We start from the raw sequence: 26,330 nt of genomic DNA on the forward strand, positions 1-26,330 counted from the left end.
TGAGGGTGAGCAAGAACATTAAGACAGCAAAACATGCAGTAGTCTAAGGAACAGTGGGTGCGCTGTAGATCTAGTTGGAAGAGGAGGGAGGCAGAAGAAGCCAAAAAGATGCTGTGAAAGGCCTGGGAGGCCTTCATTATGCTCATTTGGTTTAAAGTAGACAGGAAGAGAAGGCTAGAGTGAGTGGGTGTTTTTGAAAGTTATTTCCACTTACATGAAAATAAAGCTAGACATGTTTATATTTACTAGAAATAAGATAAAATGACAGCAGAGTAGGTTTTCACAGATTGAATGTTAGGGAATGTATAAACATGTGATCAAATGCTTTACTGTAAGAAACATGTGGTTACAATTAATTTAGATAGAAGGAAGAAGAGTGAGAGCATTTATTAAGCACTTTTTCTGAACTGAACACCATACTATGTCATATCATTTTCACATGTATATAATTTAATCTTCACAACAAGCTTACAAAAGGGATATCACCATTCACAAAGATGAGGCAAATAAAGCCCCAAGGTTAAGTAGCTTTCCAAGGGACATGACTTCCAACTGTGATTTTGTAACACTTCATATTGTCACCCATCTTGGGGAAAGTCTGAAAAAAATTTTAATTATCAACCATACCTATATATTCCATGCCACACTTTAAAACAGGGTACATTTGGTGTCACAAACCCAAATAAATGTGATATAATGTAAAACCTCAAAAGAGATTGTATATTTTGAAATTTTTCGTTCCTTTCAGAATTACCTTAAACAATACATAAAGCTAGTATGGTGGCTGATAGAGATTTCGTTAAAAACCTACCATCTGAAAAAAAAAGTCAGCATTTGAGTTACTATTAAGCTTCATTACAATACTTATTAGATTTAAGACTCTTCCCTCCCACATTAAAAAATATCAGGTGAGTAAGAAAAGGAGGGAAACCATTAAAAATCATAGTTTGATGCATTTCTTTGGCCCAAGAAAAGGAGGGTGTTAAGTGTACAGACATCATCATATGGGTCTGGATGGACACCAACCACTGTCAGCAGGCTCGTTCCTACACTCAGACCTGTTCCTTTGGCTGCCACACTCTCTTACACGTGCACGTACACACACATGCTTACACAGGCACTGAAACTTATGGCATGCTTCTCTTCCTCAATGCAAATAAATACATTCTCTGTTCGACTGGACGGCTCAAAACTTTTTGTTGATATTTTAGAGGAAATTATCAAAATTACATCGCATTAATCCCCATATGAATATTTTATTATAAAACAAAAAAAATACACCTAAATACAGAGTAAAGCTACTTATTATTTATTTACTTCTGGGCAAGATAAAGGTATGCGAGTACAACAGAGTTCAAATAAAGTAGCTACCTGGCTTGATAAGAAACAGACACTTGCTGGGACCTTCCTGGTAGTCCAGCAGTCAAGAATCCATGCAATGCAGGAGACTCAGGCTTGATCCCTGATCCAGAAACTACGAGCCCCCATGCTGCCAAGCACTGAGCCAGCACTAGGGCTCTACAACTAGATAAACAAGTGGGTTTGTTACATACTGTGTTTCAATAAAACTTTAATTAAAAAAAATAAGATACTTGAAGGTAGTAGAAAATTATTATAAATATTGAAAACAAATGGGCAAAACATCTTGAAAGTTTTATAGACTTTCCATTTAAAAATTATAATTGATTACAAGCTACACTCTTCTACATTGACAGTAAAGTAGCTGCGTTTTGGCTAATAAGTTACAACCGGTACTAGTCTACTCATTTGTATATAAACATACTTTCTACATTTTAGATTAAAAATTATACAATATTAAAAAGCTTATAAAGTAAATTGCCAACAAAAATATGAACTCATTTACACATTTCTGACATTGGGGAATTAATTATTATAACTATTATGTTACGGACTGCTAAACATGGGCAATATATCTAAGTTATAGAATAGTTATAATGAAATAATAAAAGCAAAAAATTCAAATCCATAATTTAGTAAATTTGCTCATTAAAAAAAAAAAATCACCATTATGACTAAATGTGCCAAATTCCATGAGGTCCTGAATGTGTGGATCTTGGTGCTCTGCTATTTTTTGCAATAGGCAATTCAACCCAGATCCTCCTATGTTTCTGATAAAATTTTAGGGGATAAAACACTTATTGAAAGATAAGATCTGTAAACATATCCTTAATATAAGAATGTGAGCATCTGCCAGTGAGAGTTATCCTATCAGAATACTAGACTTACTTACTAGAGCAAATTATACACATATGCAAAAGTGTCACGGTTAGGAAAAGGATTTTAACGACCAGATCTTTCTTTGCTTGCGTAAAATGGCTGGAACAGATTCAGTATAAGACTAAACAGATCATAACTGTGTTTGGTTACTCCCTTTAAGGAAGCCTTGTGTCACATATCTGAATTGCATAATAGACACATGTGGTGAAGAGCGTCTGGCAAACTGGAATCTCCTGATGAGGCTGGAAGCTGGTAATTTTGAGGTAACCGCTTTTCCAAATGTGCTGCTTTGTAGGATTCCTCAGGTCTTAGTCATATTAAGGAGCCCAACAGGTTACCTGCTGGTTCAGCTATGCTTTATTTCTCTTTTCATGTAGTTATCTAATGAACAGCATGTCAACCTGATCCTACCAGAGAAATCAACAGGCTGCCTGAGAAAATATCTTACTTGCTGTTCTCTTTACTTAATGGAGTTTTAGGGCATTAAAGGCAAGAAGATACTTGGAAAATCCAGCAATGATTTGTATCAGGATTTTTCCTTTTAGTTTTAGGTGCATCAAAACAATCTTTTTTATATAGAAATGAATATTTGCTAAAATACAAAACTAGATACCTTTTGCTATCTAAATGAACAAAAGGAGGAGAATAAGTTAAAACTGGTAATATATACTGACTGTTGTGCATAGAATTGCTTTGAGTTTGTGAAGTAAGATCAGATACAGGCAGTGTTTTCACCTACAATTCACCCACACTCTTGAAAACCCTTTCATCAGTCACTGACTATATGGATTCTGACATGTCTAAATTATTATTTTTGCTAACAGCAGATCTGACCAGAGCAGGTGATGTATACCCCTTTCAGTGACCTCTCTGAGGGCCAGAGGTCTGCTTTATCCCCTTTAACTGCTATAATGAGGAATACTCATGCTAAGTGTATTAGCAGTCAGGAGTATGGCAATTACTAGTGAATGGCTATATATCTGTATGAAACTCCAGGAGACAGCCTAGCAAAGAAGTATTTGGATAACCTGTTACCTTACTAAGTGAAATGCTCATATATCAAAAATGAATAATTCCAAAATGTTAAAGCACATTATCTTCCCAAGTCCATTTAGTCCTTGAAAATTTGTATAGCCATTAAATGAAACTTTGTCTTTTCCCAAGGGCATGATACTATGTACCTTTACCTAAACACTGTGGCGATGAACAGAGACTGCTCTCATGGATGCAGCTGTCTGAATGTAGGAAGTCTGGATCCTTAGTGTTTGCCACAAACCCAGCGAAGCTGATGGTCGCTCTGAAGGTCAGTCAGTTCTTCAACAGCTCTCCAGCTGCACTGGCAGGCGTATGCTCGTGTTCCTTTCTTCTTTACCAGCTTTGTTTTTAATTTGTGGAATTCTGGCATATTGTTCCTGTTGGTAAAACAAGAAGGTTTTAGTATAATAGTTTTGTTCAGTGCTTAATGACTTAAAAAAAAAAAGAAATCCTCATTGCTTTATTTTCCAATCTTTACAACATCCAAACACTAAACTACTCCATGTTTTCACATGCAAAACAGAAGATACACTTTGGTGTTCTCTTTCTGAGGGTTTCAATATTTTAAAATGGTAATCCTTTATGTCTGTTTATTAGGGCTGCTGTAGAACACAGTGATGTAAAGAGCTGAAGAATCACTGATTTGTCCTATCAGAGACAACATGATGTAAGAACAGAGTGGAAAAGACGGTGGTTCATCTCCAACCTCAAACGCTCACCCGTGCCATATTTTAAAAGCTTGCACATGGAGGGCATGTAAGAGGCATAAAGGAACAGGCTTCTGATATGTTAACTATGCAAATTTTTCATTAATAGAGAAAAAGTGCTTGTTATTTCTATGTGTTGAATTCATATTGTATCTCATTTGTTTCAATTTGTTCTTATTCACTTACAGTATCAGGAAAAAAAAAAGCCTATCCTGAAATAAATGTCAATAATTTTAACATAATTGAGTCAATGGGCAGAACTCATGAAAAATGATAACCATCTGACTTGGTGCTATTATAAAAAAGACTACAGAAGTTAAATTTAATTCATAGAAATTAACAGAAAATCAACTATGATTTTCATAGTTCATGTACTGAATTTATGTAATGTAACTATTCCATGGCAAAAGAAGATGAAAAAATTCAAAGTGGAATGCTGAAAAAATACACAGTAAAAATGATGGAATACAGTACAAATTAAAAGAAAAAAGGCAGTGCTGTTATTTGATGTTTGCAAAGGAAAGCAGGATGTAAAGTGCCCTCTGGCGGCCAATGGGCACCACACGCAGCACCGCACAAAATTCAGGCACAAGTCTGACACTGACAAAAACCTGAGAGGCTTTCCAAGGCCAAGGGTCTGACTTCAGGAAACTGCGACTTTGACCAGCTGAACGACTCAGCTAAGGTTACAGTGAGATAGGGGAAGGAATGAGTAAATTTTATGGGAAAGAGAACAGCTGAACAAAACTAAATATGTTTGATTAAAACTAAATGGCTACGTGAAGAAGTATCCTTTATTCAATCTGTAATATATTTTGACAAACTTAACATCTGACACTTGATTGGATTGAATCCTTACAGATTTCAGGAACAGGAATCACAAAAGCCAAGGAACTAATTAATTAATACATTTCAAGTAGTGCATTACTTTAAAAGCTTTGAAAGAAAATATCATTATTTTCCATAAAGGAAATACAATTTAATAGAAAAATAAGAGCATTTTATTTAGCTATTACGGAGGATGGTCAAGTATAGCTTACACTTCTTTTAGACAGTTCTAGAACTTGTCAAAGCTACACTTACTTACTTACTTACACTTATTGCCCTCACTTGTAAGACAAGGACAATGAAACAACTAAATGGGATTTTACTGTATAACCAACATGCAGATTGGTACCACTAAAAATGAATGGCTCCCAATGTCCTGCTGGGCATTCAGGGATACTCTTAGAACCTTTACATTGCCTTCAGTCACCACCTACTTCTGGTTTCCCTAGTGAACATTTCCCATCCTCCTCAAGTGTTTCATCTCCCCTCTACTTCTCTACTTTCAAGCAGATCACATCTTCATTCACAAAACCAGGCAATGAGATGTGAAAAGGTTTCCATTTCCTAGCTATCCCCCCGAGCGCATCAGCATATGACCACCTTCTACCCAGGCACAGAGCAGGCCTCTTCCTACCCACAGCTCACTTCCATCAGCACTCTGCACCAAAGCCTCCAGGACCTTGCTACTCACATAACCTCCCCTTCCAATGTCTTCTCTCCCCTCCACAATACAAACACCAAAGCATCTCCTATCTTAACCAAATGAGCCTTTAACTCTGCACTCACTGACAGGTTTCCAAGTCACCTTTCTGGGTAACATCTTCCAGTCTCCTGGTTCTGACTACCACTGTACAGACATTTCTTATCTGAGCTTCAGAGCCACAGGTTCATCAGCTCCCATAATGAACGTATAGACGCCTCCTTCAAAACTGTTCTTAAATTCTATCAGTGGACTGTATCGTGGCCCATGTTAGTAAACCAAGACAGAAATCCAGGACCCATCCTGAGTAACATTTGTCTCTCATCTTCCACAGTCAGGATTACCTCTAAAATAGCTCTCGAATCCATCTCTAGTCTATCCTCCCCACTGTCATAACTCAGATCCTCATTTCCTTCCCACTGGATTACCACAATATCCGCAATCAGTTCAGTTCAGTCACTCAGTCGTGTCCAACTCTTTGCGACCCCATGAACACACCAGCACACTAGGCCTCCCTGTCCATCACCAACTTCCGGAGTTCACCCAAACTCATGCCCATCAAGTCGGTGATGCCATCCAGCCATCTCATCCTCTGTCATCCCCTTCTCCTCCTGCCCCTAATCCTTCCCAGCATCAGGGTCTTTTCCAATGAGTCAACTCTTCGCATGAGGTGGCCAAAGTATTGGAGTTTCAGCTTCAGCACCAGTCCTTCCAATGAACACCCAGGACTGATCTCCTTTAGAATGGACTGGTTGGATCTCCTTGCAGTCCAGGGACTCTCAAGAGTCTTCTCCAACACCACACTTTAAAAGCATCAATTCTTCGGCGCTCAGCTTTCTTTATAGTCCCCACTGTCTCACATCCCTACATGACCACTGGAAAAACCATAGCCTTGACTAGACGGACCTTTGTTGGCAAAGTAATGACTCGGCTTTTTAATATGCTATCTAGGTTGGTCATAACTTTCCTTCCATGGAGTAAGTGTCTTTTAATTTCATGGCTGCAATCATCATCTGCAGTGATTCTGGAGCCCAAAAAAATAAAGTCTGACACTGTTTCCACTGTTTCCCCATCTATTTCCCATGAAGTGATGGGACCAGATGCCATGATCTTAGGAATTACTAATTCCTGTGATTCTAAACTGATCTGGTTCCCATAAATAGTGAGCAATCTTTTATAAGTTCAAATATTCAGATCTCTCCCCTGATTAAAAACCTTCAGTGGCTATCCACTGCCTAAAAAAATTAAGTCCAAATTCCTCAGCACTTCTTCTATGCCTCTGCTCTTTTTGATCTCTTACTCCTACTTCACCTCTTGCCAAGTTCTGCTCTTATATCCAAAACTCCACAGAGTCCAAACTGCTTGGAAGTTGCCAAACACACCATGTGGTTTCACCTGTGTTTTTAAAAATATCCCCTAAAAGAATACCAGTGTCCATATGGCTTGCCAGGCAAACTCCTGGTTATCCTTCAGGGCTCTGAGGCTTTTTCTGATACCTCAGGGTAGAATGCATCCACCTTGCCCTGTGAAACTCCTCTTTCACATTTATCATGTGATGTAACAGTGTCTCTCCTTCTCAAAACTGAGCATTGCTTGAGAGCAGGCACTGTGTCCTATTCATCTTGTGAGCCCGGTATTTAACAATGCTACAGACTAGGTCCTAAAGAAAGCCTGATAAAAAGAAATGCTAGTAAGCTCTACGGAGAAGGCAATGGCAACCCACTCCAGTGCTCTTGCCTGGAAAGTCCCATGGACAGAGGAGCCTGGTGGGCTACAGTCCATGGGGTCGCGAAGAGTCGGACATGACTGATGTTACTTCCCTTTCACTTTCATGCATTGGAGAAGGAAATGGCAACCCACTCCAGTATTCTTGCCTGGAGAATCCCAGGGATGGGAGCCTGGTGGGCTGCCCTCTATGGGGTCACACATATCTGACACGACTGATGTGACTTAGCAGCAGCAGCAGCAGTAAGCTCTATAGAATATCATATCGATGATCTATATCCTGATGGGGATTCACAGCCTCTCCTTTATATGTTCCACTCATCTATTTTTAATAATGTAATGAATCTTCTAGCTCTATCTAGAAGTCTGTAGTTTTTAAAAACCAGGCTGCTCATAGCTATGGGCTTCCTAGGTGGTGCTTGTGGCAAAGAACCTGCCTGTTGATGCAGGAGATGCAAGAAATGTGGGTCTGATCCCTGGCTTGGGATGATCTCCTGGAGTAAGAAATGGCAACTTGCTGCAGCATTCTTGCCGGGAAAATTCTGTGGACAGAGGAGCCTGGCAGGCTACAGTCTATGGGGTCACAAAGAGTAGGACATGACTGAGCGAGTACGCACAACCACCACCACCAGATCTACAGTAAACCAACTGCGATTGCTCTTGATAACTCGGAGACACTGTAAGTTCCTCAAGTACAACGAAATCACCAATAAGCTTCCTCTATGCCTGTGCTCATTGACGTTTTGATGGTATACGCATTCTATTATGCTAGTTTTACAAAAATTGATGGTTCATCTTAGTGAAATGTGTGGACTATTTCCCATGCATTGCATCAACAAGAAGAAAGCATACAGCAGAAGGCTTAGATAAGTCAGAAAAGATGAAATGAATCTGAAATTAAAAGCTAACTTTTCCAACAATGGGATTAAAAAGTGGATTAACACAAATCCAGGTTAGGAATAAGGGCTCCTGACCTGGATTTGGGGATTACACTAGGCTTTTTTGGGGTTGGGGACTGTGGAATCTCTCAAATTGTAATTTTTCTATGTATTTACATATTTGAGTTTTTCTTTGCACATATGGAGAGGATTCAAAGTTTTCACAAGATATTCAGAACACTTCTTGATGTGAAAAGTTTAAAAACTCTTACATTAACACTAGAGGAGACTCCTATAGATTTACAAGAGAACAATTGCCAGAAAGGTGTGAAGAAAGCCATTCACCTGTTTCCTATGCTACAAAAGAGTGCTGTAATAATTCTGATTACTTGTATCTGAGAATATAGTCTTTGTTTAGGCACAGGTTTAGGGGCCCCAAAATGCATGATGTATGTATTTTACTAATTTTTAGCCCTTATTTTTATTTGAAAACGTGAAGGTATAGCTCAAATATATATATATATATATATATATTTTTTTTTTTTTTTTTAAATATATTTTTATAACTTAAGAATATTAGGCATTCATGCAACTTCCCTGGTGGTCCTGGGGTTAAGACTCTGAGCTCCTAATTCAGGGGGCTCGGGTTTGATCCCTGGTCAGGGAACTAGATCCCACATGTCACAAAGTACAGCCAAAACAAAAAAAATTAGGCATTCAGTAAGTATTACAAAAACATGAGTAAAACATTATCTCAACCACAAGGAGGGAGGCAGACACATACCAACATAAGAGTTTTTTAACCTTTTATTACAGTTAAGTACTGTAACAGGTACAAAGTGCTGTGGACTTACACATGGAAAAGGATGAGTTTAATTCCAAGTTGAGAGAGTGGTAAGGGAATCATGGAAAATGAGCAATGAATTGTACTGAGGGACATGAAGGGTTTAGGTAGATAAAATGGTGGGAAGGTACCCCAAGAGGCGGAGAGTTTACACCACGTCATAGGGAATGGGAGCACTGAGTGCTCTGACATAGCTATAATCTTGTGAAGGTGAAGACTGTATGGTGGAAAGACAAACAAAGCTGGGTGACAGACAGATGGGGACTGACTCGTGGAGGGTCTCATATGCCATGCTAAGGAATTTGGACATTATCCTGTAAGCAGAGGGGTTTGGGGCAAGAGAATGGCATACTCAGAGTTATGCTTTAATTCTCAGCAAGTAAAGGGTGGTCTGGAAGAAGAGACTATACTCAGGAAAAATAGTGAGGAGGCTACTTCTGAACTCTTGTCCAGAACTAACATGTCCTTAATTAGGCTGACAGCACAGATGGAAAGGAGATGATGCGAGAAATATCAAAGAGTGCAGGTCACACAGTCTGGCCAAGGCCACCAAGAAGCATCATAGCACAATAAGAAATATAAAGTTGCATTAAGTACATTTTTCACAGAGTGAAGTTTTTAGAAACATACCTGAAAAACAGGTAATCACATGATTTGTCCCACCTATAGTCATCGTAGCTTTCTACCCAGAAATCACAGGCTGTACAACGCAGATGGTCACATGCTCTGTTCAGAGAAAAAGAACTGTACATTAGAAATGATTGGTAAATTTAAATTTGAAAAGTTTAAATCTGGGACCTCCCTGGTGGTCCAGTGGCTAAGACTCCATGCTCCCAATACAGGGGGCCCAGGTTCCACCTCTGGTCAGGGAACTAGATCCCACATGCTGCAGCTAAGACCTGGTGCAGCCGAATAAATAAATACAGTATTTTAAAAATGTGAAAATCTGCTGATTTATTCATAGACTATACCATACATTACAGATTACTGAGTAAACAACAGAAACACAAAGATGAATCTGATTATAAGTTTTTATACTTATGGACTGATTACCTATTTGAATTTTTAGGTTAAATTTCTGCATAAACCTATTTTACTAATATCTTACATACTGATATATATATATATGTACACATATATATTTACAGATTTAAAGAAAAAAACTGATGTGTAGATCTTTTAGTTTTTAAATTATACCTAAGTAAATCTTCACTTAAGATAACTTTTTAAGTGTTTCCCTTCCTAATGAAATTTCAGGATACCTCTATCACAGAATTGCCACACTGTATTGAAATGAATCTGTTTCTCCTGTAAGTGCTGGGACAATATCTTATTTGCTTCTGTTTCCCCACTACTTTGTATTAATGTATTCATTCACTCACTTAAAAAATATTTACTGAAAGCCTACTATGTGCTGGTGAGATTCTGTCCTCATATAGCTTAGATTCTAATTTGAGAATAAACAATACTTATAATAACTAATATACTATATTAGATGATAAAAACGCTTTATATAAAATAAAAAGTAGAGTCGAGTCAATAAAACTGGAAGCACTGGGAGGAACTGTACTATAATTTTAAATACAGTGGTCTGCATAGGTTTCACTGGGAAGGTATGTCTATATAAGCAGTTTCTTTAGATGAAGTGGTAGTTGTAAAGGAGGTGGGATTAAGAAATTGTTGTATTTAAAAAAGATGGAAAAAGAGCAGGCTTGTATGTTGATGGCAGAGATGCAGTAAAGGGCCAAATGCAGCTGATGAGAGAGGACAGAACTGCTAAAGCGATACTTAGCACATAGCAGGTAGTCAGCGACAACCTGAGGAACTGAAATGCCAAGCAGATCTCAAAATTCATGTACTATACGGTAACGACAGGAGTAAAACAATAACATACAGTAAGAATTAGTAATTGCTGCTGCAAACAATTTGACTTGTATAGTAACTGTGATTTACTTTAAAGAAATCTCCATTGTTTGAAGTATTTTAAAACTAGAATCAATATAGATACATTTGATCATCTAAAAATTGTAAGTAAATAAGGGTTTTCTAAGATACCAAAAACAAAGTGAAAAGACCAGTAATAGAGTGAAAGAAAACATCTTTAACACATAATCAAGTACTTATACTGACAAACAGTGCTTACAAACTACAAAAATGAAAAAAACCTAAAATATACTCACTAATATAGGCAGCATAGATGAGTGGCTAAGAGTGCAGACAGGATTGCCTAGGTTCAAATGCTGATTCCCCAGCTGTGTAATTATAGTCAAGTAACTTCTCTGTGACTCAGTTTCCTTATCTCTTAAATGGTGATAATACTTACACACTCACAATTAGGAGGAGCGAACCAAGCTAATACTAATAGTGCTTATAACAGTACTTGGCACATAGCATTTGTTAAAGTTAAAACACTATATAAAGAATTAAAATTTAAAGCAACTATGGAATATATATTTAAACCAATTATGTTAGCAAAAATTAGCACTCTCAGACATTTCTGGTGGGTATGTGAACTTATAACCTTTTGGGGAAAATCTTAGTATAATTTAAAATTAAAATTATACCTAGCTGTTGTGACAGCAATCCCGTTTTGGGGACTCTACAAATAAAAGTACCAGAATATAGGCATATATCTCAAGAATTTCTACTGCAGTATTGTTGAAATGGCAGAAAAATAGGATATCACCTGTATAGCTATCCAAGAGGGAAAAGATTGAATAACATTTATACCATGGAATATCAGGTAGTTGATGAAGAGATAATTACATTTACTTATTGACCTAAAGGTGCACAAAGCTAGGTGCACAATAACATATTTAGCATGATCCTGTTTTTGTAAAAACTACTGCCCAGATTTTCCTGTACAGGTGTTTATAAGTTTATAAAAACATTTTGCTGTTGTTCAGTCACTCAGTCCTGTCTGACTCTTTGTGACCCCATGGACTGCATGCAGCACGCCAGGTCCCCCTGTCCTTCACCATCTCCAAGACTTTGTTCAAACTCATGTTCATAGAGTCGGTGATGCTATCCAACCATCTCCTCCTCTGTTGTCCCCTTCTCCTCCTGCCTTCAATCTTTCCCAGCATCAAGGTCTTTTCTTTTTTTTTTTTAAATTTTTTAATTTTATTTTTTAACTTTACAATATTGTATTGGTTTTGCCAAATATCAACATGAATTGAAAAAGACACGTGTACCCCAATGTTCATGGCAGCACTGTTTATAATAGCCAGGACATGGAAGTAACCTAGATGTCCATCAGCAGATGAATGGATAAGAAAGCTATGGTACATATACACAATGGAGTATTACTCTGCCATTAAAAAGAATACATTTGAATCAGGGTCTTTTCTAATGAGTCGGCTCTTTGTATCAGGTGGCCAAAGTATTAAAGCTTCAGTTTCAGAATCAGTCCTTCCAATGAATAGTTAGAGCTGATTTCCTTTAGGATTGACTGGTTTGATCTCCTTGCTGTCCAAGGGACTCTCAAGAGTCTTCTCCAGCACTTCAGTTGGAAAGCATCAATTATTTGGCACTCAGCCTTCTTTATGGTTCAATTTTCCCATCTGTACGTGACTACTGGAAAAACCATAGCTTTGATTATACGAACTTTTGTTGGCAAAAGGATGGCTCTGCTTTTTAATATCCTGTCTAGGTTTGGAAGGAGATTGCTATCTTTCTCCTTATACACTTTGACATTTCTTTTTGTTTTTTTTTTCAATAAACATATAATACTTCTACAATTAAAAAATAAAGTCCATCATTATACTATTTTCATTTTTGTTTTTTTTCAATAAACATATAATACTACAATTAAAAAATAAAGTCCATCATTATATTATTTTCATTTATTTCCTTCTAAAATTCAGATATGTCAACTTCAAAATTACAAATATATTCTGGCCTGAAAGTTTGATAATGCTTTATATTTCTAAAAATATTAATTATAACAATAACTAAACATTTAAAATCTATACAAGCCTGAAAAACCTATATTTTCTTTTGAACTGTTAGAAATCTATGAAATTGAATTTGTACATACGGAAATTCAACACACTTATATTTGTACACATTTGAACTTGGATTTTGAATGTACAGGTTAGGAAAATGCAAAATGATGGTTCCCAAAGCTGCTATAACTGGCTTTCTTATGCATATGTAGTTTATTACATGACTGCACAGAGTGTTAACTTTAATGCCTTAATACATATGTGCAATTTGGCTGAATTACTGCTGTTGTGGGAACTATAATTTAGAATTTCCTGACATTTTGTATGTGTAAAATTTCAACCATAATGTTAAATACAGCTTTTTAATTTAAAATTTAGTAGTTTATTCAAATCTATTCACACTACCACATTTTCCTACAAACACTGTCCTCTGAGAAACATAAAACCAACTTGCAGCTAAGAAATCATTCTGCTGCTACGATTCTCTCTATTAGATCATAATTAGTACCAGTCTATGGAATACTCCAGTCTTGCAAGTAGTTTAAAAAATGAGCAGGGTAAAATTCAGTTTGGCTTGAAAATGACGCCTTGGTTTTATCTATACCTTATCAATGCCACCACGCTTTGCTATTACTCTTCCTCCTTTCCACCAGCTGGGTAAAAGACTCAAATCTTTATACTCTAAAATCATTCAGGATTACTCTCAAACCTGAGCTTTATCCAAAATTAAACAGATACAACAGGTAGAACAGACCTTCCTTTATACCCTCAGCATGTACATCAGGGCTTATTTTCAGAGCTTAAATATATTTTTCTTTCCTAACTATATATAAAAGAATATCTAACATAAAGTCATGGTTCCAATTAAAGATACCTGTCAGGTCTTTCCTCTAAAATGTGAGGAAATACCAACGTGAAGGTGTCACCAATGGCTCTGTCCTTTTATCTGGCTAGTAAGTAGAAAGATGTTAGCGGTGGGAAGGTCCAAAACACAGCCCAATACAGTCTTCTGCACAGACTCTGTGGTTCTCAGTCAGATCTACACAGTGCACTGGGGAGTCTTGCTGTTTGGGCAGTTGGAAAATAAGAACAGAGCTTCCTTCTTGCATACATTATATAATCAACTGGTATACTAGAAAACATAATGGACTAGGAATCAAGTTACACAGTTGAGTCCTTGCCTTGGGCAAGGAACAGCACTTGGGAGTCATTTTTGACAACCTTCTCTCTGACCTCCAATAGCCATTTAATCACTGAATTCTGTCATTTATATATTTTAAGTATCTCAAGTGACACCCCTTTTCCCTACAGCCACTGCCAGCACTTAGGGCACCGCGGCTATCATTGTCTCTATCATTGCCTCTTTCCTGGACCACTGCTAACTACTGCTTGTTGACTGGTCTTCCAGTGTTCCCTCCTGTCTTGTCCTTCCAAGTTCCAATCCATTTTCTATTCTAGAACCAAAATTTCTTTAGAAACACAAATATGATTATGTCACCTTTATTTGCTTAAAACAAAACAAAAAACAAATCTAACAACCCAATGGCTTTCACTGCTCTAGGACTTATGTTTCTAAAATCCTCCTCAGGGCCCCAAACCAAACATCCCTTGATTACCTCTCTAGCTCCTTCCGGAGCCACCCTTTCCCCCACTCGCCACACTCCAGCTCACCTGGCTGCTCCCTTCCTCCAGAACCTCCGGCTTCTCCAGCTCAGGATCGCCTAACGTGGTGTGCCCGTCTAAGGTGGTGCGTCCTCATTTAACACGGTGGTGCCAATGCTCCCCTCTCTTTGCTTAATTCCTACTTACCGCATCACAGTCTGATTAAATATTATTAGCTTAGGAAAGCATTCCCTAACCTTTCATATCAGTTAGAATGCCAATTATCTATGTGTATAGTATCCTGCACTTATCTTTTACATTACATACTATGTGGAAATTAAATAGTTATTTGTAGAATTAAAGTCTCTTTCCTTATCTAGACTGAAAGCTCACTGAGGGAAGGGAAGTGTCCATTTATTTGTTTGCCACAAGGTGTTCACTTAAAACCTAGGACTTAGCAAGCACATGATGAATTAGTACATGTTTAATGAAAATAACACCAGTGCTTCAATGTCCTCATTTATAACAAGGGGTTAAAAATTCTTGTTCTATCTGCATCTTGGTTTTTTCCTGTGAGCAGATGAACCAATACACATACACAAAAAAAAGTACTCTGAACAGTATAAAGTACTTCACACATATAATATTTTACATGCACATGAATAGGTACGTGCTTATCTTTCAGTGGGTGCTGATTTGTGTCATGAAGAGGGTGGTCAATGATTGATATCTTTATGATGGGTGAAGAAGATCTGTGAATATAAACATTTACCTGGCATATAAATGCAAATTGTATGTGTGTTTTCCATTCTAGACAGGGAATAAAGGTAAAAATACTCAAAGGCAGAAAAATGTTAAGTGGAAAGTATTAATAGAAGCATAACAAGTGTTCTACTGGAAGTAGAGTATCTGACCTAAGCTTCAACTGGAGGTAAAAGAACTGAAAAAAGAAGAGGAAGAACAAGGACAACAGTTTGGTAAGGCAAACACTGAGTTTAGAGTTAATATGAGACAGATTTCAGCTCTCATTTTCCTTCTGAACAGGGGAGAGGTGCTCAAGGCTGTATGTGAGGGATCTTTTCTTTGATGCTCTATGTGGGTGAGACTACAGGAGACAGAAGTGGATGGTAACTAGGAGACCTTTGCTGTACAGTTCACGGGTGACTTGAGAGAAGCCTGGATCCAAGGCAGAGTGGTCTGGCAATGGCTGAGACAAGTCCAGCTGGGCTGACACAGGTAAGTCGGGACTGATGGCAACCAGACGGAATTCTTCCCTAAGGGCAGTCTGTGTCTCTAATTCTTTGTATAGACAGTCCTCAATGCAGGATGAGTCAGGTGCTATCAACACTTACTTACAGCCCTCACAGCAAGCATCATTCCTGTGGGCTGCTGCAGCCTGTCCACGGCCTGGTCTTCCTGGTTTAGATCCCCAGTTTCCCTCCCACAGCCCTTTTTTCTGGGCCTCCAAGGTCTAGGCCAGCTGCACCCTCCAACAATGTCTTTTTGGATCCCACTTTTATTATTCAGTACAATGATTATCTCTCCTGAAGTGTGATTGTGTCATCATATAGCACAGTCTTTCATTTCTTAAAAAATTACCAGAAAATGAAAAAGTGTTTTAGAAATAATTAGACAAAACATAATAATTTAGTTAAGTAGGCTTCTGTAAAAGTAGAACCAAATTTATCAGGAGAGTAAAATGATTTGCTGAACTATTTAATAATAAACAACACATGGAAACAACCTAAATGTCTATTGAGAGATGAATGGATAAAGATGTGGCACATAAACACAATGGACTTCCCTGGCGGCTCAGATGGTAAAGCATCTGCCTACAATGCGGGAGACCTGGGTTCTATCCCTGGGTCAGGAAGATCCCCTGGAGAAGGAAACGGCAACCCACTCCAGTACTCTTGCCTGGAAAATAACATGGATGGAGGAGCCTGGTAGGCCAGAGTCCACAGGGTTGCAAAGAGTTGGACACGACTGAACAACTTCATTTCATTTCACATATACATAATGGAATACTACTCAGCCATAATAAAGAATGAAATAATACCATTTGCAGTAGCATGGATGGGCCCAGAGATAATCATACTAAATGAAATTAGAAAGAGAAAAACAAATACTATATGATATCACTTATATGTGGAATCTAAAATATGACACAAATGAACTTATCTACATAACAGAAATAGACTCACAGACAAGAGAACGGACTTATGGGTGTCAAGGAGAAGGGGTGGGGGGGGGAGATGGCTTGGGAGTCTGGGACTAGCAGACACAAACTGTTATATATAAAATGGATAAACAACAAGGTACTCCTGTTGTATAGCATAGGGAACTATATTCAGTATTCTGTGATAAACCATAATAGAAAAGAATATGAAAAAGAAGGCATATATATGTATAATTGAATCACTTTGCTGGACGGGAGAAATTAACAACATTGTAAACAATTATACTTTAATAAAAAAAAGATTCACTAAAGATCAGTCTGTTTCCCCACTTTATGACAAATGACAGTGGAGTGGGAGTCTGGGGCTGCGGGGGCTTGGGACAGGCAGCACCGTGACTGTAAGACCACCCCGAACCAGGTCCTGAGTGAGACACTGCGTAAAAGGTGGGCTGGGGAAGAGACGCCAAAAGGAGGGCTTCTGCTTTTGAAATATGTAGAATCAAGAGACTCTGCTTCAGAACTCTGGGTACTCCAGACCTGCAGCTTCTCACGCTGCTTGGCCAAGGCGGGGTGCACAGCACATCATACAGCACATGGCTGGCTGTTCTCCTGTCTACGCACTGGCTTCCAGTGCCTGGAGGGAAACAGGGCAGAGCAGAAGCTCAGCTCCTGGTGTCCTGTGGAAACCAAGCTGGGATGGAAGTGAGCCAGGCACTTCAAGTGGATCTTAGAGAAGGTGTCAACACAATGAACAACACATACCCAACATCACAGTTTTCACACCATCCCCTATGAATAATACACATTTCAGTAAAGTGTCCTTGGACTGGCTAACAAAACATACCTCTTATGATGAAACAGACTCATGCCAAGATGATAAGAACTATGTTTCAACAGGGTATCAATCTGGAAAGACCTAATTAACGTGTAATGTATTTCTGACATCTTACCTTGGTGAAGTATTTGTCCCAATCCCACACGGAACAGTGCTTCCGCCAATGTACACTGGGCTGCAGCTAGACACATTCAACAGAGGGGAGAAAAACAAAACCAAACCATAAAAGAAGCATGAGAAGTTAGTTTGGCCTCATTGACTCTATATTCTTGAAATCAAATTGTATATTTTCCTGAGCAAGTCAACTATTACAACGAAGAGGTATTCATTCCAGGGTCAGTGCTTTATTGGATAAAACCTGTACATTCAGGACCACTCAGAGTTAAAATGAGTCAGAGGAAAATGTGTTTGCCAAATAATGTAAGGGACAAAGTAAATACTGAAGAGTATAACAGCACATTAATTCTGAGAAACTGTTCACACTTTTTTTTACACAGCAGAAAATTATTTACAACAGCAATAACCTCCCATTTAAGTTCCTTTGCACTAAGGAGTCATAGACCAGAAGAGCACCGAAAATGCTGCTATTTGGTCTTTCCCCTGAAAACTAACCAGTGCTTTGTTGCTCAATGTTGTTAAATGGTAACAAAATCTACTAGACCATGCTTAGCAGTGGGTGTAATTCACTGAAGCAATCCCGACTTACCTTTTACCAAGGCCTTGAATGGAAGCTCTGACAGATGTGTTACCTGAAGATTTAGATTTTAATTTCTGTTAAAAAAACCAAAATAATAAAAGACCACAGGTAACTTGGATAATTGTAACATGAAAACTAATATTCGTTATTTTGTAACAAAAGTATTTTAAAATGGCTTAAATAAAAATTTCCTATGATTTTAAAGTTTCAGAAATAAAAACAATGATCAAAATCTTTTAAAAGCAAAAGGGAAGTAGACCTCCCTGAGGAATTTACAAATTACTACGCTAACATTTAGTCTAGAAAATTGACATACTGCCATTATTAGCAAGCTAAGATTTAGAGTCACTTTATAACTCTTCAGTTAATACTAGAGTTCAATGATTTAATATGAAGGATCTGCTATTTAAAACTTCATCCTGGAAAAATGCAATTTCGGAAAAAAACCTCAGACTCATTTTAAAGGCTGTGAATGGTACTCACCTGAACTAAAAATAAATTAACCAAACTCCTGGGTAACTTCAGGAATATTAGTTTTGATCACACGGAATGGTATCAACCATTAGATATTCAATGAAAATGTAGAGCTACCTAGTCACAGCCATACAGTAGTTCCTATATGGTTCCATAATGTCATCATTAGCAAGCATTTATTAAGTGTTAACTGGCATAAGGTACCAAACAACATAAGCCAACCACATCCTAGGACCACCGCCAAGGAGAGGAAATGAGAAGGAGAAAAGGCAATTTAAACTATGCAGAGACATGCCATCAATTTACCTAGTAGGTGAGGAAATTTAATGGAGGCAAAATACTGTTTTACTATTTTCTCTTAACTCTTTTGTTAAACAGAACTGGAAACATTTTTGGTGCGTATCTGACAAATACTAATGTGCCTGAGTCTCTTTTTGTCTTTGGAAGCACGTTCCATGTGCCATCCTGGCTTGCGTTTATGACTCAAAGCCGGCACACTGGGACAGCTGCAGCTGTTTCCGGGCTTTCTTGGGTGAGTCTGAAAATGGTTAATGAACAAAATAACTGGCAAATAACATAATACTGTAAGTCAACTATACTTTAACTAAAAAAAAAAGAAAAAGAAAGAAAGAAAAACAACGCAATGGGTGAGCAATGGGGGAGGGAGTATTGTTCTCAGGAGCATAATCTGGCCTCTTAGGACAAGCTGGGCATGGACTGGCAATTCACACTCTTCTTTTCTCATCCAATCAATGTTTGACATCAACCTGCTTTTCTCCAGAAGTTTACTTGGGTTGCTTTCTCTCCTGCAGGTTGGAAAACTGAATATAATCACTAACTTCAAAAAGGGAGCATACAAGGACTTCCCTGGTGGTCCAGTGGTTAAGATTCCAAGCTCTGAATGCAAGGGGTATGGGTTCAACCCCTCTTTGGGGCACTAAGATTCTGCATGCTGCAGCGTGCAGCCAAATAAATAAATAAAATCTGTTTCCTCACCCTCAAAAAAAAGGGAGCACACAGAAGAAATGTGTAAAAGTGTATTTCTTCATGATTATAAAAGCTACTTTTGTTTCAAATTATCTTCTCTAATACTTCTTTAGAAAAGTACTTCCTTCTCTTTCTGAAATGCCTTGATCTGAAGATATATAACTTCTGGTAGTTCAGTGGCACCTTCACTACTTTGGCCCGGGTTCAATTCCCAGTGGGGGAACTAAAATCCCGTGAGCCATGCAGCGTGGCCAAAAAAAAAAAAAAACAAAGAAGTAAATCTGGGAAAATGTTAGGGTATGTTCAGTATGAGTAGTAAATATACAGGTGGCTGTTACATTATTTTACAAGCTTTTATAAAGTTGTCATAGATACACAAGTATTTAAAAAATTAAAATATTACCAACTAACTCATTAGTTCAGGGATGAGAGCAATGGCAAAGCATCTGAGATGCTAGGCACATTCCTATAATGCAAGCTGATTTTAATCTTTTAGTGGAGTGCTCTTAGAGTCTACAAATAAATACAAGTAATCAACTTCATCTGTAAGTTGCATTTTGTTCAATGCCTTTTCTAATTTATTATTCTTGATGAGAAATAAACAGCAAAACACACACAGTTTCTAATACTTTTTTCCTGTATAAATCTAAGTGGAATAATTTCTTTAAACAATTTTACTTCTCATAATTCAGGACTATAGATACTTGTAAATTCTATAAGCTTTCAGATTATTCTAAACATGTCTTGAGATAATGAAAGAATTGCTGTTACCTTTACGACATTTTACTTACAAAGTGTTTTTTGTTGAAGTGGGGCTCTTCAAATATTTCATTAATGAGACTGTCAAGATCATCTTCTTTTTCAAATGTTTCTGCTGATCTGAAAAAACAAACAACAACAACAACAACAACAACAAAACCAAGAAAACATTTGAAGCTTAAGTGCAGATAAAGTCAGCCAAGTATCCGCAGAGTTTTGTTTCAATAAAGTCTATTGTTAGAGTTGATAACAAAAGGACAAATGTGATGTAATTTTTTTTGTACTATGGGCATAGCCCAAGTTTCTTGAGAAAAAGATGTAGTTTATTGAGTACAAATTCACATGTGTACTTTTACATACTTAAAATATAACATTTAAAGCCATATGATATATAAGAGAAAGGTAGGTATGTACTTTTCCAAATTATATCAACCACTTATTTAAGAATAAAAAATATGTACAATTGTAAGTAGAACCTGAGAATTATACACAAAGATAATTTTCATATGTCTAATTTTCCCCTAAGGGTTCCATTGTAAGTCAAATAATAGTCTCTTTACTACAGGAGCCAAAGGTTATATAACCAAACGATCAATTACAAACCCACACAGAACAGTGTTAGTTGCTTGATGGAGTACCTCAACTACCTCTTTATCTTCCGCAGGTAAAGCCATCACAGGATTACTGAAAAACTGTTACTGCGTGGGACTTCTATTTAACAGCTAACATTTACTAGATGTTGGAGAAGGAAATGGCAACCCACTCCAGTATTCTTGCCTGGAGAATCCCAGGGATGGCGGAGTCTGGTGGGCTGCCGTCTATGGGGTCGCACAGAGTCAGACACGACTGAAGCGACTTAGCAGCAGCAGCAACATTACTGAATGTTACGGAATTCAGTAACATTTACTGAATACACAGATCTGAAGAGATTAAAAAACGTGCCCAAGGTCATATAAATAGTGGGAAGAGAGGCTTGGAATTGAATCTAGGGCAGTTCAAGATACCTAACAGTAAAGGAGATTAACTCTCTTCAGAGTTGCTATTGTACAGATGCTATACATTGTTAGTACTTTATAACTTCACTGGATCATGAAATTATTTATTTTAAAAGACAGGCTTTTCAGTCTATTTCTAGAAATGTATTTGCTCTGAAATTTTTAACATCAGGACTACAGTCCTGATAGTCTCTGATACTATTTGTGCTGTGCTGTGCTTAGTCGCTCAGTAGTGGCCCCATGGATTGTAGCCCACCAGGCTCTTCTGTCCATGGGGCTTCTCCAGGCAAGAATACTGGAGCGGGTTGCCATGCCCTCCTCCAGGGGATCTTCCCAACCCAGGGAGGGAACCCAGGTCTCCCGAATTGCAAGTGGATTCTTTTACCAGCTGAGCTACCAGGAAAGCTCCTGATACTGCTTAGAGTGTGATACTTACCTGACTTAAGAGAATGCAGAGGCTGCTAACACTGAATGACTGACTCCATCTCTGTATAGACTCTGCCTTTTCAGTTTTTCCCTTTCTAACTTTTACCTTTATTATTTTCCATTCTACATTTCCTTCATAGCTCAGTTGGTAAAGAATCTGCCTGCAATGCAGGAGACCTGGGTTCGATTCCTGGGTTGGGAAGATCCCCTGGAGAAAGAAATGGCAACCCACTCCAGTATCCTTGCCTGGAGAATTCCATGGACTGAGGAGCCTGGCGGGCTACAGTCCATTGGGTCGCAAGAGTCGGACACGACTTAGTGACTAAACCACCACCATACTGATTTCTTGCCAAGGATGCTTTCCTCTTCACAGAAGCACTCCAAAAACCCTCTGGAAGCTGCCACCCTCTCTTATCACTACTGAAGAGTAGTTTTTATCCATTATTCTACCTCCTTACAAGTATTAATACACTGGATTTAGCATCAGCTGGTGACCTGGCTGAGGGCTTCTCAACCTTGGAAATACTGACACTTGGACCAGATCATTCTTTGATGTGTGTGTCACAGTGGCAGGCTAGTGCACTGTAGGATGTTTTATAGTATTTTTGACTTCTACCAACTAGACGCCAGTAGCACACCCTTCCCCAGTTGTGACAATCAAAAAATGCTGTTGTCAATGCCCCTTGAGTGGTAAAGTCATCAACAGTTGAGAACTATCCACCTAGTTTAAATTAAGCTTATGGAATTTAAGCTTAAATTAAATTTCCATAAGCTGTTGTGGAAAAACCCAATGAACTTTTTGGCCAACCCAATATTTAATCTCTCTGAATCGCCTGCAATGCAGGAGACCATGGTTCGATTCCTGGGTTGGGAATTTCCCCTGGAAAAGGGACAGACTACCCATGCCACTATTCTTGGCTTCCCTGGTGGCTCAGAGGGTAAAGCGTTTGTTTCTTGGGCTCCCCTGGCGGCTCAGATGGTAAAGAATCTGCCTGCAATGTGGGAGACCTGGGTTCCATCCCTGGGTTGGGAAGATGCCCTGGAAGAGGGCATGGCAACCTATTCCAGTATTCTTGCCTGGAGAATCTTCATGGACAGAGGAGCCTGGTGGGCTACAGTCCATGGGGTCTCAAAGAGTCAGACACGATTAAGTGACTAAGCACACAGAACCTCAGACATTTTGTATGTAACAAGCAGATCTAGACAACTATTTAAAACTTCTTCCAGGTGTAATATGCGGTCTCTGGCCTCTATATCCCTCAGCTACAATGAAACTCCTTTTTTGCCCCCAAAGTCTCTACTGCCCAAATCATTACATTCAATGGCCTTTCTCAGTAACAATCCTTTTTAATCTTTCAGAAGCACCTGACACTTGGGTACCAATTCCTTCAATTTCTATTGTGACAGCAGGTTGCTAAAATGTCCCTGAGAAATTCTCTCCTTTGGTTTTCAGGATGTTCTCTCTGGATTCCCCTCTCCCCTGCAGTTTCACAATTTCAAGAATCAGACGCATTCAGATGTTACCAGTCTACTCAGTACTGTTAGGGGTTTGAACTACCAGCTTACATTAAGACTGGTCTGTTATTAGAGCACACAATTTTATGATGTCTATGCTTGCCTATGTTTTCCTATGGAAGTGGGGAAAAAAATGCCATCATTTCACTGAGAAAGCATATACATTTTAAAGGACGATATAATGTTGTTTGGTTTTTTGATGCTACAATACAATAATCTTTATCAAAGGTTAATAAATAGCTATTGGTTCTCTGATTTTGCTTCTTATATTGACTCATTTAAAATATAGTTTCTGTCAAAAATAAAATACATATTCTACATAATACAGACAACTGGGGTTTAACACTTGAACCACAATTAAATGTGAAAGGTATACAAAAAAGTTTATATCTAGGTGTACAATGTCCTGGTAGACTTGGAAACATGAACTTGGGCAAGTAACTATTTTTCTAAGTCTTGCTTTGGTCAGTTAAATGAGTGTAATAATAGCATTCACTTCATAAGGATTTGGAAATTAAATGAAAAAACACACATAAGGCTCTTAGTATACAGATTCAATAAATGTTGCTTATTATCATACCTATTATCTAGGAGGTTATGATATTATCTGTAAATATTCCCCATCTGTATCATCCTGAACCACATTATTCTTATTGCAGTTCAACTCACATCAGTCTTTTTAAAAAAAAAAACAACAAACTAATCATATATTTCTCTTTATCATTTTGAAGTCTTCATCAAATTGCTATGTTCTGACTGTTTATATTAGCAGCTGTTCCTGATATCCAGATGTGGCATAGTCATGTATTAGTTGCAGAACTGTCATTTTAAAGACACAGTTCCAGTATTTTAACTCTTTTAAGAAAAAGAGATACAGGCTAAATCACTGTACAACTGGCAGGTAGTCTCCTATTAATAAATTCATAATATAAGTAGGTTCCTAAGTTTCTGGTATCAATTTTGGCTCAGGATAAAATTTTAATGTTTGACATTATATATTGCGTTTATATTTAAGTTTAGGGTCTTTGCTGGTGCTTTCTGTGCAGTTTACCTTTATAAATATACTGCCAAGTGAAAAGTTTTAACATGTGAACGACAGTAGCACTGGCTTGCTTCAGCCCTGTATTACTGAAGAATTTGATTTAGTATGGTGGGATGGGGTGCTAGGATTACAGATGGATTTTACAGAGAGAGGCATAAAAGGACCTGTGCTTGGAAAGGATCTGTCCACCTTACTAATCCTTACCATTTTCAGCAGCCAGCTCCAAGTCATCCTATCCCTCTGTGCTAGTTCTCCTAAGATGAATAGGCTCTGGAAGGCTCTTTGATAAATTCTCTCCACCCTCAAAGGAGTGAATAAAAAGAACAAAGAAACTGCAAGCTAACACTGCTGTAGGACAGGAATGGTAGATCTGCTGGAAATCAGTACAGAAGGATGTCCAGCCTTCAAGATAACGATATACAAATTAATGAGTGATATTTGCATATACAGTCAAGTGAGCCTTAGCCCATTCAAAGCAGTCATTTTAGTTGGCTCAACATTTATTTCTTAGAATGCTGCCCAGCACTCAACTAATTTTTAGAGCTTCTGTTTCTGAACTTTTAGACTCTTTGGAATGTTTTTATTGTGACGGTGAGTTTTTAAACAAACATCTGTCATTAGAGGTAAAGCTAGTAAATTGGGTAGCAATGGTGCCGGGCTCTGGGAAATCACACAGAGGTGCACAAAAACAAAACAGAACCCACAGATGCAACCATAAATGAACAAGACTGACTCTCTTGGTTTGTTCCAAAGCTGCCTCCGTGTAATTCCACAAGGGTTTCCAAGAGATTCAAGCAAGAGTTATTGCAGAGCCTCCCAAGTTATCACTTTGAAGGCCTATACTCACTCTGGCAAAAATGGAATTGAGGGGAAGTGGAGATAAGAAGAAAGTCATTGCTATTTAATAATTACACAGGAAAAAAAAAAAAAAGACTGACAAATATGAAAGATACTTTTTTAGATCAAAAACCAAAACTTTAAGAAATTTCCCCAAATTTCAATTTGGATGCCTGAGATCCTCTGCGACCCTTAGTTGGAGCCCTGGGTAGAAGGATGGTGGTGGGACTAATAGAGTGTGACCAATTACTAAACCTTTTTTCCTAAATCCAACCTCATTCAATTCTGAGCTTCAAAGGGAAAAACAACAACAGTAATGATGGACTAGAATGCAAACGTTTTCTCCAGCAACTGGCCCAAGGATTGTTCTGCCTGGGGAATGGGGTCCCCGCACCTGAAAAGGGGACGAGAATCACTCACGCACACGGAGGCCCGGGTCACCGTGACTCCCTCGGGGTTCGAGAGCAGGGGCCTAAGCTGCCCCCTCTCTGCCCCCCTGGCAGCCGCGGGGATGTGTCCAGGTGGAACAGACCTGGGGAAGCCGCGGGCTCTCAGAGGCGGGGCTTGCTCGGGGGCGGAGTCGGGCCTCGGGGAGAGATGCTAAGATCCTCGAGGACGAGGCGCGGGAGTACGCTGCGGCCCCGGGGAGTGAGGAACTGAGGGTCTGGGCCGGAACACGGAGAGGAGCTGGAGGTCGTGGGCGGGGCGGGTGGGGGTACGGTTTTTTCGGTGTGGGGGCGGAGGGGTGGCCTTAGGGCCTGGAGCAGGCTTCACCACAACAGCCCACCCCTCCCGCCTGTTAACCTGAGATTCTCTTTCGCCTCGGCTCGGTTCTGGTCGTGGCCGAAGAAGCCGCCTCCGCCGCCTCTGGGCCGCTCGACCGTACCCAGTCTCAGTGGGTCTGGTCGGCAAAACTTGGACTCCACCTCATCCAAGAGCTCGTCTAGGTCTTCCGCCATCTTGTATTCTCACGTCTTGCTCCCGGGTCGCTCTGGCTCCCGGTGGTTTCCAGGGGCAACGCGAGGACCGCCCTCCCACCATCCCCTCCCGGGGCGCGCGCCCTGTCGTCCCCGCGCATGC

At 38.9% G+C, this 26,330-nt stretch overlaps 1 protein-coding gene across 1 annotated transcript; it reads right to left on the reverse strand.

The window, feature by feature from the left end:
• Nucleotides 1–1,236: 1,236 nt before the first annotated feature.
• CFAP418 (cilia and flagella associated protein 418) lies at nt 1,237–26,330 on the reverse strand. The gene is made up of 6 exons (XM_006076254.3): nt 26,055–26,330; nt 20,468–20,555; nt 18,225–18,289; nt 17,634–17,699; nt 9,586–9,681; nt 1,237–3,650 (listed from the first exon to the last, which is right to left on the reverse strand). The coding sequence occupies exons 1-6, from the start codon at nt 26,207–26,209 to the stop codon at nt 3,497–3,499; spliced, it is 624 nt and encodes a 207-aa protein (XP_006076316.1). The 5' UTR covers nt 26,210–26,330; the 3' UTR covers nt 1,237–3,496.

This window comes from Bubalus bubalis, chromosome 15 (assembly GCF_019923935.1).
Source record: "Bubalus bubalis isolate 160015118507 breed Murrah chromosome 15, NDDB_SH_1, whole genome shotgun sequence".
NCBI classification, from domain to species: domain Eukaryota; kingdom Metazoa; phylum Chordata; class Mammalia; order Artiodactyla; family Bovidae; genus Bubalus; species Bubalus bubalis.

Coding starts and splice junctions, on each gene's coding strand:
- CFAP418 (XM_006076254.3), bottom strand. CDS start 26,209: ATGGCGGAAGACCTAGACGAGCTCTTGGATGAGGTGGAGTCCAAGTTT. Junction 20,556..26,054: donor GAGGCGAAAGAGAATCTCAG/GTTAACAGGCGG, acceptor TTGTTTTTTCAG/ATCAGCAGAAACATTTGAAA. Junction 17,700..18,224: donor ATTCAAGGCCTTGGTAAAAG/GTAAGTCGGGAT, acceptor GAATGTGTCTAG/CTGCAGCCCAGTGTACATTG.